General features: G+C 43.9%; 1 protein-coding gene across 1 annotated transcript in view; it reads right to left on the reverse strand.

Moving 5' to 3' along the window:
- Window positions 1-21,263, reverse strand: part of C34H9orf153 (chromosome 34 C9orf153 homolog) — a 32,598-nt gene that overhangs the window by 2,702 nt on the left and 8,633 nt on the right. The window contains exons 2-3 of the mRNA XM_045780937.2: window positions 2,698-2,789; window positions 1,174-1,681 (exon numbers count right to left, since the gene is read on the reverse strand). Of these exons, the coding sequence (XP_045636893.2) occupies window positions 1,174-1,681; window positions 2,698-2,763 (574 nt within the window). The 5' untranslated portion in view covers window positions 2,764-2,789. The remainder of the gene's footprint in view (window positions 1-1,173; window positions 1,682-2,697; window positions 2,790-21,263) is intronic.

Below are 21,263 nucleotides of genomic sequence, written 5' to 3' on the forward strand. Positions count from 1 at the left end.
ATCACGCCCTAAGCCGAAGGCAGGTGCTTAACCGCTGTGCCACCCAGGCGCCCCTCTATCAGGATTTTAAACCTGCATTAGACTCTGTTAAGATATCAGTGTGGGGAGTTACAGCAAAGACTGGTCCAGCATTTTAGACCAAATGTGAGCAGAGTAACCAATCCATGCCTTTGAATTTGTCCCTCTGTCTCTCCCACTACTTTTAGTATAAAAAGGGTGCTGTCAAAATATTTGCTATGCAAATATTGAGTCAAGAACCTACTTCAAATATGAGTCAAGAACCTACTTCAGAAAGGTTCAAATATTTTACTTCACTGACTTAATCTATTTTTTTACAGCTACATAGAAAGACAAATTATTACCTCCCTCAAATTAAGGAAAATGAAGATCTTACAAGACACCTCCTTCTCATTGAAACTCACCATCATATATATTATATATTTTTAACTTTCTCTGAATAATCTTTGTTTCTTAAGGAACAGCTTCCTCTTAAAGTGTCAGAACTGAAGGGAGGAGTTTCCTCTTGTTGTTTGTAGCAATGTATCAATAAAGAAAGGGTAAAAATTCCTGAAAAAATATCTAAAAACACCCCTCTCAACTGCACTAAAGCCAAGATACTTAAGAAAAATAGGGGCGCCTGGGTGGCACAGCGGTTAAGCGTCTGCCTTCGGCTCAGGGCGTGATCCTGGCGTTGTGGGATCGAGCCCCACATCAGGCTCCTCCGCTGTGAGCCTGCTTCTTCCTCTCCCACTCCCCCTGCTTGTGTTCCCTCTCTCGTTGGCTGTCTCTATCTCTGTCGAATAAATAAATAAAATCTTAAAAAAAAAAAAAAAAGAAAAAGAAGCCATTATTCAGTAAATATTTGGCTAAGCTCATAGTAGTTACAGCTGACTTAGTGTCCAAGTCTAACTAATTTTATAAAGGTTACTTTAAGTACCACATCCATAATACTCCATTGCGAGACTGGACCTGAGATTGGACCCTGGAACATTCGAGTCTCTGTTCTCTACCTCATGTTGGCACTGTAGGCAGCAAGCACATCAGCCATGAGCCCCAGGACTGCAAGATTCCCATGGGTCACTGCTGGACTATTTCGGCTCTTGTAACCTCGGTAAACTTGGCAGTAAGATTTCCATGAATTTTCCCCCACATAGCCTCATCTGTTTAGATTACCTGGATCAACTAAGAAGTACTTAGCAATTTTGTCTTCAAAGATGAAATTTTCTGGCCTGATTCTGGAAATGCCCAGCATGTGTAATAGGTTGGCACTGTGAGTCTTCTCGTCTACGGGGACGGGGAACGGTGACAAAGATTTGGAGTGATCGATGAGAATCTCATAGGGAAAAGTGTGTGCGGGTGGAGGAATCCCACACTGAAGGAGCCTCTGCTGGGATCTGGTGAGTCTCTCCACCGGAGAGAGAGAGCTGGTCAACAAGCTTCGGTACAGCAGTTCGGTCATAGAGTCTGGTTTCTCCTCTTCTTTTCTCACCAGCTTGCACGCGAAAACAGGCTGGAGGTCTTCTTCCCTCACACCATCAGTTCCACTGGTGAGCGACATGGCATTCAGGTTTTGACTAAGCATTTTCCGAGCTTCACTAGGTGAAATACTGTGAGTTTTTAGGAGATTTGATTTCTTGCTCTCTTTATTAAAATCCTTAGCAAAAGCATACAATTCTGGCAGCTGTGGGGGAAAAAGGTGGGAAGTCATGAGACTGGATGAAAATCTAATTGCCTGGTAGACCCGCGCACCATGGAACAGAAAGGATACCAAGTAACAATGAAAACAGAAGCATCTGTCTTTGGACGATACCTCTGCCTAGCGAACCCAAGTTAGTAGTGGCAATGTCGAATCTCACAGCCCTCCCCAGAAAGGGGTATTACGTAGACACATCAGTTAAACCATGAAATGGGCCCATTAGACTTGGACCCTAAAGTCTGTAAGATCTTTCCAATGTTAAGTACGATGAACTGCCATGGAGCGAGAAAGAGAGCTGTGGAGGCTTGCAACCTTTGTTTTGAGTAAGGTTACATTTCTTTTAAGAAAGAAAGAGAGCCAGATAATGCAGGTATCAAGGCTGCATCCTGGTGTCCAAAGGGCTCAGAATGTTCAGGAATGCAGTGCAAAGGAAGCTAGAATAGTCCTTATTCACTAGGGTATTTTACCAAAGCAAATAGTTACATTTGCGGAGTTTTGGGGAAGAGCTGTTGGCAGAGAAGAAAATAAAGATTTCCTCAGGGTACCTTCCTTATCTAAAATCCTATCCTGAAGGAAGAAAATCTCATTTTCTAGACCATCTTGCCTACAAATTCCATTATTCCTAAGAATCTTCTTAGGCCATTCAATTGGAAGGCCAGAAAGGTCAAGGTGAGAGCCCAAATTGGGATCATTAGCCCAATGCAGTTCCCTTCTATCCTAGGCCGTTCTGGGCAAGAGCAACAAATGCCAAGTGGACTAAGGTGGGTGAATGGCCTTTTCCAATGACTGCCATTACCTTGAAAACAACTTAGCTCTCGAACTTACCTGCCCGTGGAAGTGTTGCATTTCACTGTGACAAAAGAGCGTGAGTCAGGGAAGTGGAATGTTCATATTCCCTGGGGCCCCCCAACTACGCCACCGGGGATTTGGTAGTGCAAACTGTCACAATTTTTGAAGGTCAAGTTTCCCGCGTAGAGTATTACAGAAGCGTGAGCACGTACCGAACATCCGGGAGACTCTGCCACTGTCCCGTCTTCATCGGGATTGGGGTCACTACCGAGAAACATTATGAGGGGACTTTATTCTCTAATTCCTGAGAAAGCAATAGAAGAGAAGAAGTGAAAGATCAACAATCCAGCAAAGTCCCAGGCAGGGGGTGGGGGATGGGTAATACTCTTCACGTCCCCAGAACTTTGTAAGCGGGACACTTCTAAAATTGTATACTATTTTAAGTTTTCTTTTGTTTTCTTCTGACCGTAGGTCTATCAAATTACTCATATGCCAACCAAATATTTTCCCTGGAACACCTCAAATTCGTATATGGCATATATGCTCAGGCATTTAATATTAATTCAAAGAATCCTATATGGTTGTTTCATATTTTTGTCTTACATATTTTTTTTTTGTCTTACCTATTTCGATAACTTCCAGTTCATCTAAAGAAAAACTCCCTTATTCCTTACCCAGGAAAAGTGCTTTTAATTTAGGAGGAAAAGGCTAATAAAACAATAACAACGATGAGCATTTTGAACTAATTTGCTTTGAGCCAAATGTGCCAGGAAGCATTTTACAGATGGAATTGTGTTTAATCCCTTTGCGAGGAGTCAGAGATGTCCACAGAATCTTTACAACTGGTCTCATCAGTAAGTGGCAGTTCAGGAGGCTCCCACATTTTCAAAAAAGATTTTATTTATTTAGAGAGTGAGAGAGCAAGTGGGGGGAGGGGCACAGGGACAGGGAGACAGAATCTCAAGCAGACCCCGCACTGAGTGTGGAGCCTGAGGTGGGGCTTGATCCCACCACCCTGAGACCATGACCTGAGCCAAAATTAAGAGTTGGGTGCTCAACTGACTGAGCCACGCAGGTGCCCCTGTCTGCTCCCACCTGTGACCCTGGGCTGGCTTTAGGCTTGTCTTTGACCGGCAGCATGAGTGGGAGTGCCAGAGCCCAGGCAGTAAGCTTTGCAGCTTCTCTTCACACTCTTGGAATCCCAAGCCACCACGCAAAGAGGGCCAGCAACCCTTCTGGGAACCCCATGGGGAGCTAAGAGTCAGTGCCAACCACTAGACATGTACGTGAGGACATCTTGAATCACCTGCCTGAGCAACTCCAGACGATCCCAAGTGGAGGACAACAACCAACCAGCTAACTCCCAATTATGGCAAATAATGAATTATAGGTGTTTCAAGACACTAAGGTTTGAGTGGACTGTTACATAGCAATAAATAGCAGATAAACCCCACAATACTTCACATTCTCGGTTTAATTTATTCCAGTGAATCCTCTGTTGGAGATAAGGGAATGTATGAGGGAAAATATCTTCCTGGGTACCACTGTATCCAGACTGGTAACCGCAATAATTGGGATGAGTATCAGAGATCAACCAACGATACTCTTGGTGTTCGGGATGAAGAAAATCAATTAGGTTCTTCTTCTTTACCAAGCAAAACAGAAAAACCCAGAATGAATGCATTTGTATATGAATATATTTATATTCATTCCGGGTTTTTCTATTTTGCTTGGGAAGAAGGAAAAAAACTAATATATATTCATTCTGGGATATCTATCTATCTATCTATCTATCTATCTATCTATCTATCATCTACCTATTACTTGGATACACTTATATTCAAATATATTACAGTCACTAGTGAGTACACTATATCAATATATATGACCCAAAAAAAGCAATATAATGCAGCATGACGACCCCCTTTCCTACGTTTTCACAGTGGCTTCATAGATATGTCTACCACTGACCAGTTAAAATAAGACTTGATTGTGTTCTCCTTTTTTTTTTTTTTTTTTACTGTACTTTCCTTTTGTTAGTTCTTGAAAAGGAAAATATTTCTCTAACTTGCTTCATCTAAAACCTCTCCTTGTCCCCTGGGCAGCCATTACCTCTGTCTTCCAGTGGTGCCACCCACCATGAGAGGGCTGCCTTTTCCCAGGACCAATGGACAATACATTTTTCTCCCTTCTCCACCCCCTAAAGAGGGCTTGACTTTTAAGCCCCTGCTATACACATATGCTGAACTTTAATCAGAATTACTGATGCAGATAAAGGATTTCCAACTTCAGTGGCCAATCCTGCAACCCTATGGGCATATATTCAAAGCAGTATCTGACAAATTTGTACTCATTTCATTACAATGAGATTGACAACAGGGAGTGGGACACTAGGAAGGTTAGATTCCTGGTGATTCTCTTTGCAGAATTACTATGGAGGACACCTCCCTCTTGTCGAAGGGTCAGGAATCAGAATCTTATAATACATCACTAGCCAAAGATGCTCTTATCCACTCTAACGCTGACTTTTTCACTTAATGCCCTTGGCTGGAGCCAGACAAGTCATTGTCTGACAATCACCAGGAATAATTTTTTTTTTTTTTTTAGTAATCTCTACACCCAACATGGGGCTCAAACTCACGACCCTGAGATCAAGAGTCACATGCTCTTCTGCCTGAGCCCATCAGACACCCCCCAAAATTGAATTCTTGAAGGCAATATTGACTTCTTAAACATCAATTCTAATGCAGTTTTTACAGTCCTCATTTTCATCCATCTCAACTCTTATTCATTTATTTTTTTGTAAAAGTAGGCTCTATGACCAGCACAGAGCCCCATGTGGGGGCTCAATCTCATGACCCTGAGATCAAGAGTCAGATGCTTAATCTACTGAGCCACCCAGAATGAAGTTGGACCCCTACCTCAATCCATGCATTGAAATTAACATAAAATGGATCATGGACCTGGGGCGCCTGGGTGGCATAGCGGTTAAGCGTCTGCCTTCGGCTCAGGGCGTGATCCCGGCGTTATGGGATCGAGCCCCACATCAGGCTCCTCCGCTATGAGCCTGCTTCTTCCTCTCCCACTCCCCCTGCTTGTGTTCCCTCTCTCGCTGGCTGTCTCTATCTCTGTCGAATAAATAAATAAAATCTTAAAAAAAAAAAAAAATGGATCATGGACCTGAACGTAAGGGGTAAAACTATAAAATTCTTATAAGGGGGAACCTGGGTGGCTCAGTCAGTTAAGCATCTGCCTTTGGCTCAGGTCATAATCCCAGGGTTCTGGGATCAGTCCCACATTGGGGTCCCTGCTCAACGAGGAGCCTCCTTCTCCCTCTGTCCCTCCCTCTACTCACACTCACTCTCTCTCTCTCTCTCTCTCAAATAAATAAATAAATAAAATCTTTTAAAAAATATAAAACTCCTGTAAAAACATGGGAGTAAATTTTCAGGATCTTGGGTTAGGCAGTGGTTTCTTGGATACAACACCGAATGTACAAGCAAAAGAATAATACAATAGATAAATTGGAACTTCATCAATTAAAATTTCTGGGCTTCCAAAGATACCCTGACAAAACTGAAAAGACAACTCACAGAACGGGAGAAAATGCTTGTAAATCATGCATCTGACAAGTGACTTGTGTCCAGAATGTACAAAGAACACAACTCCACAACACAGAGACAAATAACTTGATTTAAAAATGGGCAACAGATTTGAATAGAGATTTCTGCAAAGAAGATATACACATGACTGATAAACATGTGAAGAGATACTCAACATCATGAACCACCAGGAAAATGCAAACTTAAACCACAATAAGATATCTTTCACTCCCACTAGGATGGCTATAATAAAGAAAGATAATAATGGGTCGACTGAGTGGCTCATTCGTTAAATGTCTGCCTTCGGCTCAGGTCATGATCCCAGGGTCCTGGGATTGAGCCCTGCATCAGGCTCCCTGCTCCCTGTTTCTCCCTCTTCCACTCCCTCTGCTTGTGTTCCCTCTCTCACTGTCTCTCTCTCTGTCAAATAAATAAAATCTTTTTTTAAAAAAAGACAGATAATAACAAGTGTTGGCAAGGATTTAGAGAAATTGGAACCACCACATGTTGGTGGGAATAATCTTCAACAAAGCAGGAAAGAATATCCAATGGGAAAAAGACAGTCTCTTCAACAAATAGTGTTGGGAAAACAGGACAGCAATATACAAAAGAATGAAACTGGACCAATTTCTTACACCATACACAAAAATAAACTCAAAATGGATTAAAGACCTAAATATGGACTAAAACCATAAATATCTTTATATTAGTTTTATATTAGTATCCAAAATATACAAAGAATTATGCAACTCAACACCCAAAAAACAAATAATCCAATTTAAAAATGAGCAGAAGACATTCACGGACATTTCTCCAAGGAAGACATGCAGATGGCCAACAGACACATGGAAAGATACTCATCATCACTGATCACCAGGGAAACACAAATCAAAACTACAATATCACCTCACACCTGTCGGAATGGCTAAAATCAACAACACAAGAAACAACAGGTGTTGACAAGGATGTGGAGAAAAAGGAACCCTCTTGCACTGTTGTGCGAATGCAAACTGGTGCGGCCACTCTGGAAAACAGTATGGAGGTTCTTCATAACGTTAAAAATAGAGCTACCCTATGATCCAGCAATCACACTACTAGGTATTTACCCCCAAATACAAAAATACGAATTCAAAGGGATACACGCACCCTTACGTTTACAGCAGCAGTATTTACAATAGCCAAGACGTGGAAGCAGCCCAAGCGTTCATCAACTGATGAACGGATAAAGATGCGGTGTATGTATACACAATGGAATATTCTTTACACACAGCAAAGAATGAAATCTGGTCATTTGCAACAACATGGCTGGAACTAGAGACTATGATGCAAAGTGAAATGGGTCAGTAAGGAAAAGACAAAGACCATATGATTTCACTCATGGGGAATGTAAGAAACAAAACAAACGAGCAAAGGGGGGGGAAAAGGGAGAGAGACGAACCAAGAAATAGACTCTTAATTATAAAGAACAAACTGATGGTTATCAGACAGGAGGTGGGGTGGGGGAAGGGGGAAATAGGTGATGGGATCAAGGGTATACTTATCATGATAAGCACTGAGTAACGTATAGGATTGCTGAATCGCTATATTGGGACACCTGAAACTAATAAAACTTTGTTCCTCATTAAACGAACACGTGAATAGTAGAACCATATGCACAATATGATATATATATGTATATATTATAGGAGCTCATATATTCATTGTAAAATCTCCAAGGATATATCCCAACAGAGGTAGTCCCCAGGAGTTTGGGTTAGAGTGTAACTTTTACTGTTCCCATTTGAAAATTTGTCTTTCATGAATTATTACAATAAAAAATGGAAGCATTCTCAGTTGGATGACAGAAGTGATGTAACAGACAACAGAGAGGTGTGTATAAATGTATTTTCAACACATTCAATAGAGTGTTATATAGAATAGAAGACAAATGGGAAACAACCTAAACGTCCAATGCTGAGCTCATAACCTAACAAATTCGGAAAAATCATTGTTACATAGAAATATTTAATAACAGGAAAGTTATTAAGCAAAAAGATTCTAAAAAGGATATTGGTGATATGACCCTGTTTCATTAAAAAATCATATATGGTTCACCTAAAAATCTTTAAGAAAAAATTTTTAAGATTTATTTTAGAAGCAGAGAGAGAGCACGCAGGGCGGGGAGGGGGGGGCGCAGAGGAAGAGGGAGAGAGAATCTTGACCCAACTCCCCCAGCGGAAATCAAGAGTCAGATGCTTAACGGACTGAGCCACCCAGGCTCCCATTCACCTAAAAATCTTAACAGTAGCTCTATCCATGTGTAGGATTGATTTTGGATAATTTGTATTCCTTCTTAGGATTCTTTGTGCTCTATGCATTTTACAATAAGCATTTATTTTGCAATTAAAAGAACATTTGAAGGTCAGTTTTGGGAAAAATAAAGAAATGGCTAGAGGCAGTTATCCGTGGAAAATGCACATCATGGGGGACTGCTCATAATGTCTGGCAGAAGAGTTAGGGCAGGGGATCCAGGGGAGATAGCTCCTGGTGTCCCCGACAGCTCAGCCGACAGCTGAAGGGACAGGGCTCTAATTCAAAAGCAAAGAAACGATCCGTGATTACCTAGGGCTGCAGGTGGGAGCTGGGAGTGAATGCAAACCGACACCAGGTTTCTTTTGGGGACCATAGAAAAGTTCTCCTGGTGGGCCCGGGCTTTCTGCTGGGGGTTCGGGGCGGGGGCGGGGGTGGGCTGTGGCCTGGGGACAGTGGCGCCCCGCTGAGCGAGCCCCACCCGCTCCCTGCTGGCCCGCCCTGGGCGCTGTGCGCCGGCTCTGCGCTCGCGCTTCAGAAACTCCAGCCTGGGAGGATGGGTGCATTCCTTGTATGTCATTCCGATTCTGCTCCGGATGGACAAAAAAATCCCTGGAGCCAGACATAAACCCTTTGTTAGTCATCTGTGGCCTAGAAAAGCTCTAGGAGAACCCCAGGATAAAACCAAAGGCGAAGTAGAAAGCTGCAGGCATAAATGGATTACCAACAAAAAGAGCAACGCAATCCCCGATAAAAAGAAAGACTAAAGTGATGGTTCCAAAGGATCTCATTGTTTTTAAAATGAACCTGATAGGGGATCTGATAACCAGCTTAGCCGGTTAAGTCTGCCTTGCTCTCAGGTCAGGATCCTTGGGTCCTGGGATGGAGCCCCTGAGCAGGCTCCCCTCTCAGTGGGGAGTCTGCTTCTCCCTCTGCCCTTCAAGCGGCTCGTGCACTCTCTCTCTCTCTCTCTCTTTCTCTTGTTATCTCCCTCTCAAATAAATAAATAAAATCTTTCTAAATAAATGCAAAGAAAAGTTCTTAAATCAGATCCGTGATGGCTGAACAACTCTGTAAATGTATTAAAAGCCACTGACTTGTGTACTCAAAGGAATACATTTTATTGTAAATAAATTATACCCCCAATAAAGCTGTTTTTAAAAAGGAAACAAATGAAAAGACAGAACTCCCCAAATGGGTCAATTATACTGTGACCTGCTTGAAGAAGAACTGTGTGAACAGATGGGCAGGGGTCTGCATGGCGCCTGTAGAAGGGAACCTGGGTGGTTGTAATTTACAGCAGCATTTGGGCTCAGCATATGTGATGATGGAGTAGGTCAGTGCTCTGAGCTGTGTCCTAGAGCTAACAGAAGCACCAGGGCATACAAACTGAGGTACTGACCATTAGTAATGGCCAGGAATACTAGCTAAGTGTTTGGCGAACACTTACTCTGTGTGCCAGACATGGTCCTAAGAACTTGAATGAATTATTCCATATAATCCTCTCAACAGCTCTTTGACATAAATACAATTATAATCTCCATTTTACAGATCAGGAAGTTGCGGTATAGGGAGGAAGAGCACTTTGCCCAACATAACAGGGTTAGAAGTAGTAAATCTGGGATTTAACCATGCAGTTCTAATTCAGAACTTCAGAATATTAAAAAAAATTTTTTTTAATTATTTTTTTAAGTAAACTCTACCCCCCAACGTGGGTCTCAAACTCGTGACTCTGAGATCAAGAGTTGCATGCTCTACCCACTGAGCCAGCCAGGTGCCCCCAAGAACCTAGATTTTTAGGGATTATGCTATTGTCCATAAATATGATCTCGTCACACATGCATTTTTCAGTGTGTTTTTATTTGCTTTTCTTTATTGCCCCTTCCCCTTTCCACTACCTTCTCTCATTACCCCCTTCATCAGGTATCCTGTATAATTAAGTTTATGTTTCTCCGTGCTCATATACCTATATTGCTGTATATGCACACTCATGCATATAAGATTCATGGTAATTGTTTACAGAACTGAGAACACATTCTGCATCTTGTTCTTTCACTAACGATTTCTCATGAAAAGTCCACCAACTCATCCAGTATGCCTCTGGCCATTATGGTTGTTCCCTTACTTTATTTGTAAGAATATGTTCTAATTTCTGCTTCAACCCTATAATTCAATGTGCTCTCCCCCAGCCCTGGCAGCGAGACCCCCCCCATCCCCCGCCCTCCTATTTGGGGATGGGAAAGATACCATGAGAAAATTGAGACTCCTTGCTCCAGGTTTTGCGTGGAGCTGACCTGCCTGGGGGTATCTATCCCTTCTTCTCCAGGTGGGGGAGCCCCATTTATTTCCGGGTAGCAGCTATGGCTTTGTTTTGGTTGTGGAAGGGAGACCACAGTGGCTCTGCTGCTGTGGGGACAGATTCTAACAGTCAGGACTCCTCTCAGCCTTGGGCCATCCATGAGGGCTTATTTTAAAATACAGTTGATCCTTGAACAACGCAAGGATTAGGGGTGCCGACTCACCACATGGTGGAAAATCCGTGTGTAACCTGTGACTCCTTGAAAAACTTAACTACTAAGAGCTTACTGTTGACCGAAAGCCTTATCAAAAACTAACAGTTGATTAACACAGATTTTATATGTTCCATCTATTATAGACTGTATTCTTATAATAAAATAAGCTAGAGAGAAGAAAATCATAAGGAAGAGAAAAATACATTCACAGCACTGTACTGTATTTCTATTTTAAAAAATCCGCATTTGCAACGACATGGATGGAACTGGAGGGTACTATGCTACGTGAAGTAAGTCAGAGAAAGACACATACCGTATGATTTCACTCACAGGTGGAATTTAAGGAACAAAACAGATGAACACAGCGGAAGGAAAGGAAAAATAAAATAAGATGAAAATTGAGAGGAAGGCAAACCATAGGAGACGCTGAACTATAGGAAACAAACTGAGGGTTGCTGGAGGGGAGAGGTGATGGGCACTAAGGAGGGCACTTGATGTAATGAGCACTGGATATTATATGCAACTGATGAATCACTAAACTCTACCCTGAAACTAATAATACACTATATGTTAACTAAATTGAATTTAAGTAAGAACGTTTTTAAAAATCTGCATATAAGGGGATCCACACAATTCAAACTCATGGTGTTCAAGGGTCAACTGTAGAGTGTATTACTGGAAAATCTGAGGCTAAGGCCAACAGACAAGGAGACGACCGCCATTGAAAAGAGTTACTCACAGTTCCCAAGAGGGAGCTTGCCATGCCTGGGGGACCGCACCGGGAAGCACCAGGGTCCATCCGGAGGCAGGTGGGGGTGGGAAATGTGAGCCAGCGCCCCTGCTGGTTTCTGCCGGAAGGAACTGGTGGGACAGGACCAGCAGGTTCAGAAACGAGTTTGGATAGTTTCAGCAGGCTCTGGGCCCTGGGGGCTCTCCCCTGGTGTCTGACACCTGGTCTGGGTCATAGGGCAGGTGGGTAGTGGCTCAGAGGGTGAAAGCCTGATGGAGGAGGTGGCTGGGGGTTGGGATGGGTTGGTTTGCATCGGAAAGGCGCACTCACAGACAGGTGGTTTACTGGCTCAAGGAATTGGTTAACCCAGGGAGGGCCAGTTCTTGCAGGGGCCAGCAAGGCCTCGGATGGGAAAGCGTCAGAATAGAGAAACTACAAGACAAGGCTGACACAGGGTCTCACTACAGTAGTATGGTTCGTCCTCCGCAGCCTACAGGGGAGCTATCAGTTCATGGAGATAGGACTTGTTTCCCTACTTAGTATGAATAGAGGGACTATATTAGGAACAACAATACCCACCTAATAACGTGTATTGTAAGGATTATTACTGTTGGTTTTTTATTTGTTTTTACTATCTGCTTCAGTAGTGGGGGGAGGAACTTGGATTTCCTTGAAAAACAGGTGTTTGCTTTTTTTTTTTAATTGTCTAAATAGGCATTTAAATACTTGTCACTATCGAATACTTGGAGCAAGAAGTCTCCAAGGATGTACTTTCCATCCCAGTCCTCAAGGACATACTAGCAGAAATAATTCATACGCAATCCCTTTATAAGGGCCATGCAAAGGTGTGGGTTTAAAGGTATTACTTTAGGGGCGCCTGGCTGGCTCAGTGGGTGGAGCATGTGACTCTTGATCTCGGGATTGTGAGTTCAAACCCCAGGTTGGGTGCAGAGATTACTTAAAAATAAAATTCTGGGGCACCTGGGTGGCTCAGTTGGTTGAGCAACCAACGCTTGATTTCGGCTCAGGTCAGGATCTTTGCACCCCCCCACCCCTGCTCATATGCACACGCCCTCTCTTTCTAATTAAGAAATAAACAAATAAAATCTTAAAAAAATAAAAAATAAAGGTATTACTTTATCTTGTTCACACAAATCTGTTCTTTTTTGCCCAGGGAGCCTAACGGCGCCGTTCTGCCACCAGGGGGCGCTCACTGGAAGCTTTCGTCCACTATTTCCTACTTCTTTCTTCTCGATCTCCTTCCTTCCTTGACTGAGTTTTTGGCTGTAAAACAGCATTAATCCAACAACACTTAGTGTTCATAATGTGTCGGGTACTGGACTAGGCCTTCGGAATACGAAGGCAAACGAAGGACAAATAATAAGGAAAAAAATTTGAAACGTTTACAAATACTTCACTGAACACCTGTTCTTACGCAGGCACAGCTTCGGCCCTGGGGATAGATACACTGACAAGCAAAACAAACATTTCTTGAGGCGTTTACATGCCAGCAAGGGGGGGCACACAGAAAATCATTATAGCTAATAAATGAATTAGTAAGTTTGAAAATCAGAGTGCTCTAACGGAAGTAAAATATAACAGGATCAAGGGGGACTGGGAGTGCTGGGGGACTGGATGTACCTTTAAATAGAGTGGTCTGGGTGGACCTCATCAGGAAGGTGACATCTGAGAGAGACTTGTAGGAGGTGAGAGCCCTGAGAAGAACTGGGGGGAAAGTCTTCCAGGCAGAGGCCAGCCAGGGTAAGGACCATGTGCTTGGCTGACTGGAGGAAGAGCAGCAACGAGGGAGGAGGGCCTTGACACCATGATCCCCTGGGGCCTTGAGGCAGACATGGACTTTGGCTTTCCTCAGAGGGCACCGGGGAGCCACTGCAGGCTCTGACTTACATTTGTAAGAGTGCTCTGGCTGCCGTTTGGAGAAACATAGCTAAAATATGTTCTGTAAATGTTAGTGGTAATTGTACAATGATTCCAGATGTATAAAAATAAAGCCAAATATGTATTTAAAGTAGCAGACAAATATTTTTTGTATTTAAAGCGGTTATATGAACACAGTTGTCAATTTGTGGCAAATCATCTAGAAGGACATGCACCGATTTCAACAGAAGAGAGGTAATAGGAAGGGGATGGAGGGGAGATTTGCTCTCCATTCTTTATCAATAGTGTGGATTTTGCTTGAAGTGTTTTATAAGGTAAGCGTATATTCCTTTTGTAAAGTCAAAACAATTCCCTTAGGACATGGCTGACTTCCTGGTTTGAGGAGAAAGTGGCACATAAGGGAAAGAAAGATAACTTGATGTCTTCTTGTGTCTACAGAGTTACTCACGTGCTGTCACAGGATAGGCCCTTTGAGGGTACTTGAAACAATATTTGCAACAGTTCTTAGCTCTCAAGCGTTTGTGTGTGTGTGTGTGTGTGTGTGTGTGTGTGTGTGTGTGTGTTTTAGGGAGAGAAAGGGAGTGTGTGCACAAACGGGGGGTGGGGGGGTTCAGGGCAGAGGGAGAGGGAGAATCTGAAGCAGGCTCCACACCCAGCATAGAGCCTGACCTGGGGCTTGATTTTACGACCCTGAGATCATGACCTGAGCTGAAACCGAGAGTTGGATGCCCAACTGACTGAGCCACCCAGGTGCCCCAAGAATTTTTTTTGATATAAAACTGGGCACATAGAATTTTCTCTCTCCTTCTTGAACCCAATAAGATGACAATAAAGGAGTTCGTTGTTAAGTATAAACTTACTACTACAACAAAACAGCAAAGAAAACACCCATGAGGGGAGCCATGAAGTGGTCTTACAGAAGGAACATTTGGTTTTGCAAACACCAGCTCTCCATCTCAGGCACCTCACAGGGGAAATGTGCACAGGGCAGAGCAGGGGGTGGCAGCAGTTAAGTGTTGGGAGTTCCCTGAGAGTGTCTGTGCAGGCCTCCTCGTGGGGACATGCTGTCCGGGCTCCCCAAGCCTCTCTGACCCTTCACGATACTCCAGTAGCCTGACAAAGGTCGCAAAACCCACCTTCAGCCAAGTCTCTTCTCCTGAATCGAGCATTCAAGTTCCAGGTTCACTTTCTCAAATGCACCCAGCCCCAACTCCCTACATCATCCGTAGGTCTTCGTACTAATAACCAGTCCTTACACCACACGCCTTGCATGGTAACTACTGTGTTGTATCAACTTCACACTTTAACATCTCGGAAAAGCAGGATGTGGGTTACAGTCAATGGGGGTCTCCCAGTTGATGGTGGCCTGGGGGCTGTCAAGACTATTCTCACGGCCTGTGCTTGTGTGAACTTGGACATGGCTGTTGATGTCGTTCAGCCTGACGATGTCATTGAACGGCTGTTGTTCATTCACCTAAATCATATGCATTATGGTAGCACAGGCTGCATTTAATTGCTGTTTGAGGGCCCCTGGGTGGCTCAGTAGGTTAAGCGGCTGCCTTTGGATCAGGTCATGATCCCAGGCATCATCCAGCTCACTGCTCAGCGGGGTATCTGCTTCTCCCTCTTCTCCCCACCCCCCAACTCATGCGCAACTCTCTCTCTCTCTCAAATAAATAAATAAATAATTTTAAAAAGTAATTATTGTTTGAGAGTTTTTCTCGGTCTGCTCTGTCCAATATGGTAGCCACTAGCTATGTGTGGCCATGGAGCACTTGGTATGTGACTAGTCCACATGGAGATGTGCTGTGGTATGAAATAAGCAAAATATCTCATTAAGGATTTGTATGTTGGTTATATGCTGAAATTATGCTATTTCAGATACACTAGGTTAAACGAAATAGGTTAAAATTATTTTTGCCTATTTCTTTTGCTTTCCAAATGTGGCTACTAGAAAACTTAAAATCACACAAGTGATTTGCATTCTGCTGTTTTTGGGAACGCCGATCTATAAAATAACACCGATTTAGCAATGATCAGAGGCAGGCACTGGATAGAGCAGCAGATATATAATAACAGTCAGTGCCTACATAGTCTAAACGAGCTCTTTTTCTTTAATAGAGAGTAGATCAGAATAGAAAATATAATAGTGAAGCATGTCAGCATTTATTTTTAAAAGATTTATTTATTTTAGAGAGAAAGGAGGGTGGGCAGAGGGTGAGGAAGAGAGAGAATCTCCAGCGGACACCCTGTTGAGTGCAGAGCCCCACTCGGGGGGCCGGGGAGGGGGGGGCTTGATCCCAGGACCCTGAGATTATGACCTGAGCTGAAATCAAGAGTCGGATGCTTAACTGGCTGTGCGACCCAGGTGCCCCTGGAGCATGTCTGCATTTAAATAGGAGTGAGTGATCATGGAATTCATGTGCCCAAACCCAGCCTAGGAGATAGAATGCTGGGAAGAGCCTGAAGCCCTCCGTACCGCCCCAGTGCCATTGCCTTCCCTCCCCACACCCAGAGATAACCACCCCTCCTGAATTTTGTGTTTAGCATTCTTTCTTTTTCTTTTCTTTCTTCTCCAGCCAGTTTTCTCACATATGTAGGTCTTCCTACAGGTTTCTCTTGCTATTTGCTTCCCTCTTTACAAAATTTTAATTGCAGCAAAATACACATAAGAGAAAACTTACCATCATAACCATTTCCAAGTGGAGAGTTTGGTAGTTTAGTTAAGTATATTTCCACTGTTGTCCAGAACTTTTTATCTTGCATGATGGAAAACAATCTTTTTAAAATGGAAGAGCAACTGTGAGCGAGGAACCACTGCTGGCCCAGTCAGATGCAGGCGCCAGTGGAGAACAGATGCCCGGGGCCTCATCATCGGACCTCCGCTTCCCTGAGTTTCAAGGGTCTCTTGTGGGGGGGTCAGAAGCCACGCCATGACTGAGAACTGGTCGCCAACACGAAGTCCACCCCTGCTGGGGCATCAGGCGGGAGGACTACAGGGTGGCCCAGAGCAGGTGGCCAGGAAAGGGAGGGCGACACTTCATTTTTGTACTTTCTGTAGTTTCTGTTCACAGTGGCCAACCTCCAAATCTCAGGTGTGGGTCAACACAGAACTTCCCTTTGGGGTGCAGTAAATACCCGCTGTTCATCTTTTCTCTCTGGCTTTTTATCTGGCTGTCTTTTATCTATTTGTTGAGTTGAAGAATGCTTTATCTTCCAAACCTTCTGTTTGTGACTGTGCACGGATTGGTAAGAGCTGCTTTTGTTCTATTTCTTTCCATGTCCTTTCTTGCTTCATGACGCAGCATCTCATCCGCTGAAGACGCCACGGTTGGTCTTCTTTGTTTTTTTAAGATTTATGTATTTATTTGAGAGAGAGAAAGAGAGCACGATCTGTCTTCTCCCAACACAATCCTTCTGTCTCTCTCTTTCCTGTGTTGGCCCCTAACTTCCATGATAGGGGCAGTCCTCAGATGTCTGGTGAGCTGTGGTTGCCGGCTGACGAATACAAAAGGGGTGCTAAAAAGCTGGCGGGAAACTCTACATACACTCAAGGGGCTTTAGGCTTTGGGTGGACCGTTTGGGGGAGGATCCTGGAATGTGAGCATCTTTAGGCCGTTCCTGAGCTGGTAAGATTCCCCATTCTGGTCTGGAGGGTGTGAAGAATCTCCCAGTGACAGGATAAATGCAGAGGGGTAGGGCTGGGGGTCCCTGTATCGGGCACTTACTATACACACGTTCGCAGAATTCCTTGTTTTGTTTGGGTGACTGCTGGTTGTTCTCCGGTATGATACTAACACCCTCTGTAGGTCCTGGCTCTACCATCTGCAGACCCCGTGTTAGCCTCTCCACAGAGAAATTCTTTGGGTTACAGGCAGAAGCGTGAAGTGGGGGAGGGGATCTGGGGGTCCACCTTCGCATACAGTGCTCAATAGCCATCCTCTTGGCCCACTTTCCCATTGCCTTAGTTCCAAGAAGAGCTGGTATCACCTGCAGTGGAGTCTTTTGAGAATTTGGGGGCATAATAGGACCATCTGTTCTCCGTTTTCTCCAGTTTGCCAACCCATTAGTAACATTTCATCCATCTACCTTCCGATTTCCAAAATGTTACTGATGTTAGCATCTCTCCAGATCTGATCTTTGTGTGATGTCTTTTTTTTTTTTTTTAAGATTTTATTTATTTATTTGACAGAGAGAGAGAGAGACAGCCAGCAAGAGAGGGAACACAAGCAGGGGGAGTGGGAGAGGAAGAAGCAGGCTCCCAGCGGAGGAGCCTGACGTGGGGCTCGATCCCAGGACTCCGGGATCACGCTCTGAGCCAAAGGCAGATGCTTAACAACTGTGCCACCCAGGCGCCCCTGTGTTTTTTACAGACATCCTTGTATTGCAGTTTTAATCTAAAGTCGAGGCATGAAATTTCGTTCCTTTTTTGGATTTTATTTATTTATTTGAGAGAGAGAGCACACGAGAGAGAGCACACATGAGCAGGGGCAGAAGGAGAGGGAGAAGCAGGCTTCCCACTGATCAGTGAGCCTGACGTGGGGCTCGATCCCAGAACCCTGGGATCATGAGCTGAAGGCAGCCACCCAGGCACCCCTGGAGGTTTCAATCCATCATCTTAACGTTCATCAGTGGTCGCCCTCTGTCCCCATTTCTTTAGAGGGCAGGGTGGACATGCGGTGACCATAACTTCATTGTGTGCCGTGTTCACAGTATCTGTCCAAACAGCATCATGACCAAGAAGTAGTTCCCTGGGAGTGAGATGGTATGTGGGTGGGCGGAGACAGGTCCTTCATTTCTGGAGCAATAGCCCTCCTCCACTGCTCCCTCCACAGCTCCTGCAGTAGGACACCTGGGCATCTATTTCTGTCTACAACCCACCCTTTCAATGGCTTTTCCCTGCAGGTTCAGGGACACAGAACAAAGCATCATTATGGCTTCCTTCCTCACGTTTACATACGGCACATACATCAACAGCTGTAGACCAGCTCATGTCTGCATCTGGAAACGCTTTTGTCATGTTGTAGATTATTAATCGTTGTACAATAGGATCTTTGCTGGGTGCCTGGCTGGCTCAGTGGGAAGAGCATGTGACGCTTGCTCTCGGGGTTGTGAGTTTGAGCCCCATGTTGGGTATGGAGATTACCTAAATAAATAAACTGACAAAATGAAATTTTAAAAATCTAAAGGGGCGTCTGGGTGGCTCTGTTGGTTAAGCATCTGACTTTTGGTTTTGGCCCAGATCATGATTTCAGGGTCGTGAGATCGAGCCCTGCGTCGGGCTCTGTGCTCAACTGTCTGCTTGAGATTCTCTCCTTCTCCCTCTGCCCCTCCCCCCATACACATTCTCTCCCTCTCTCAAATAAATTAATTTAAAAAATAATTAATTAAAAAAATTTTTAAAAATCTCTAAAAAATAAGATCTTTGATGAAACTATTTGGCCACTAGCTCATTTCGTTTCTCATGGAGCATAACGTACGTGAGTAACTCTGTAGACAGGTTTTTTTTTTTTTTAAAGATTTTATTTATTTATTTGACAGAGATAGAGACAGCCAGCGAGAGAGGGAACACAAGCAGGGGGAGGGGGAGAGGAAGAAGCAGGCTCCCAGCGGAGGAGCCTGATGTGGGGCTTGATCCCAGAACACCGGGATCACGCCCTGAGCCGAAGGCAGATGTTTAACGACTGCGCCACCCAGGCGCCCCAATGTAGACAGGTTTATAGTGGAACATGTACCTATCTGCTTCAGTAGGTAAAGCTTTTGAATACATTTTTGTCTTTACTCTGTGTTCAGCAATGAGTCATCTTGTCCTGGAAAGCAATTTTTTGTACTTCTCCTGGAAAAGTGTCTTATCGTCACCACGTTTTACTGTTGAAGAACTCAAAAGCTTTGGTGGTACCCTCTGACCAGGTTTTGTAACTTTGCTGGGGAAGACCCGGGCAAGCAGATATTCACTGTGGCACCCCCTATTCAGTTTCTAAGAAAGCTCTACACCCACCGTGGGGCTCGAACTCATGACGCCAAGATCCAGACGCATCTCCTATTTAATGTTCAACTACTCTGTGGAATATCCTACCTGCAGATTTGCTTGACCCAATAAACCCTGATGTTCTACATCATTCTGGACTCACAGTTACCTTAGGTACTTGAAAGATTTTTCTGATCTGTAGGATATAAAATACTGTTTCCATCACTATTTTATGCTTCAGTGAACACTTTTGGGGCCCTTTTTTAAACAGTGAAATGGAATAAAATATAACTCAATAGCAATAATAAAGATTGCAAATTTGAGGGGTGCCTGGGTGGCTCAGTCAGTTAAGTGTCTGCCTTCAGCTCAGGTCATGATCTCTGGTCCTGGGATCGAGCCCCACATTGGGCTCCCTGCCTCTCTGCTGCTCCCCCTGCTTATGCTCTCTCTCAAATAAATAAATAAAATCTTAAAAAATATATTGCAAACTTGATACCCAATTGACTGGGAAGCCAGGATGAACTCTGTCAACTGAACGTCCTTAAGACAATCTGGTTAATGCTCTCCTTATGGAAAATGCTCAACATTTAAATATGGAATGGTTGTGGAGAACAAAACAAGGTTTTTTGAAGTCACGACGATCTTACATCTCCAGTTCAAGACATGTGACTGCTACTGTGTCATTGCTTTTTCCTCTGAAACCTCCAGATGCCTGTGGCCCACTGAAGAGATTACAGGGTTCCACACTTTGGGGATGCTGGTCTAAGTGAGAAGAGGAGCCCTTGGGAAGCAGGTGAGAGCCCACAGGGACCCAAGGATTCATCTGGACTTTGTTAGCTCTTGCATGATTTTCTCATCAAAATGCCTACTGGGCTTTCCTGGAGGACTTCCCCGGATTCCTCAGCCTGGAATCTGCCTGCAGGTGCCGGTGGAGTGGCCTTGTTTACCAACACATGGCAGGGGCATAAGGTGAGAACATTGGCTCGGGGTGTGCACCGTGGAAGCCCGCATGCACGACCCTGCTGCGCATGCCTGATGTGCTCAGAGAGCTTCTCAGTCTTGAGCAGATACAGACGCAAAGGCCAGAGTGCTTTCTGATGTGGGGATTTCATGGCTGTACACAGCCAACTATTCACGATGACCTTTACAGGGGCCACTGGTAGGCTCAGTGGGAACAGCGTATGACTCTTGATCTCAGGGTTGTGAGTTCAAGCCCCACGTTGGGTATAGGGATTACTTAAATAAAATTAAAAAAAAAATGACCTTTATTATTTAAATGTTGGTAGGAAAAATGAATGAAACTCTCAATCCTTCCTTTGAAATAATTGCTTTCAAAATGCAATTTTTGAAAACCTGAGTTTCTTAGGAATGGGACCATCTGATTATTTTGCTAATAAAAGACATCTTTTCTATTGAATCACTATATCGTACACCTGAAACTAATATAACGCTGTATGTTAACTATACTGGAATTAAAATTTTTTAAAAAGCTCTTAAAAAAAGACTTTTGAGGGGTGCCTGGGCAGCTCAGTCTGTTAAGCATCTGACTCTTGGTTTTGGCTCAGGTCATGATTTCAGGATCATGAGATCAAGTCCCACATCAGGCTTGGCACTGAGCACGGAGCCTGCTTGTCCCTCTCCCTGTGGTTCTCCCTTCATAAATAAATCTTTAAAAAAAAACCCTTCTGAATAATTAACAGACTTTGTTTCTTTAAAGAACAGCTTCAGGTTTACAGAAAATTATTTGAAAAGTATTCACATTTCCCCACCATCATAA

The sequence above is a fragment of the Ursus americanus genome, chromosome 34 (genome assembly GCF_024610735.1).
Source record: "Ursus americanus isolate L20-20 chromosome 34, mUrsAme1.1.p, whole genome shotgun sequence".
Classification (NCBI taxonomy): domain Eukaryota; kingdom Metazoa; phylum Chordata; class Mammalia; order Carnivora; family Ursidae; genus Ursus; species Ursus americanus.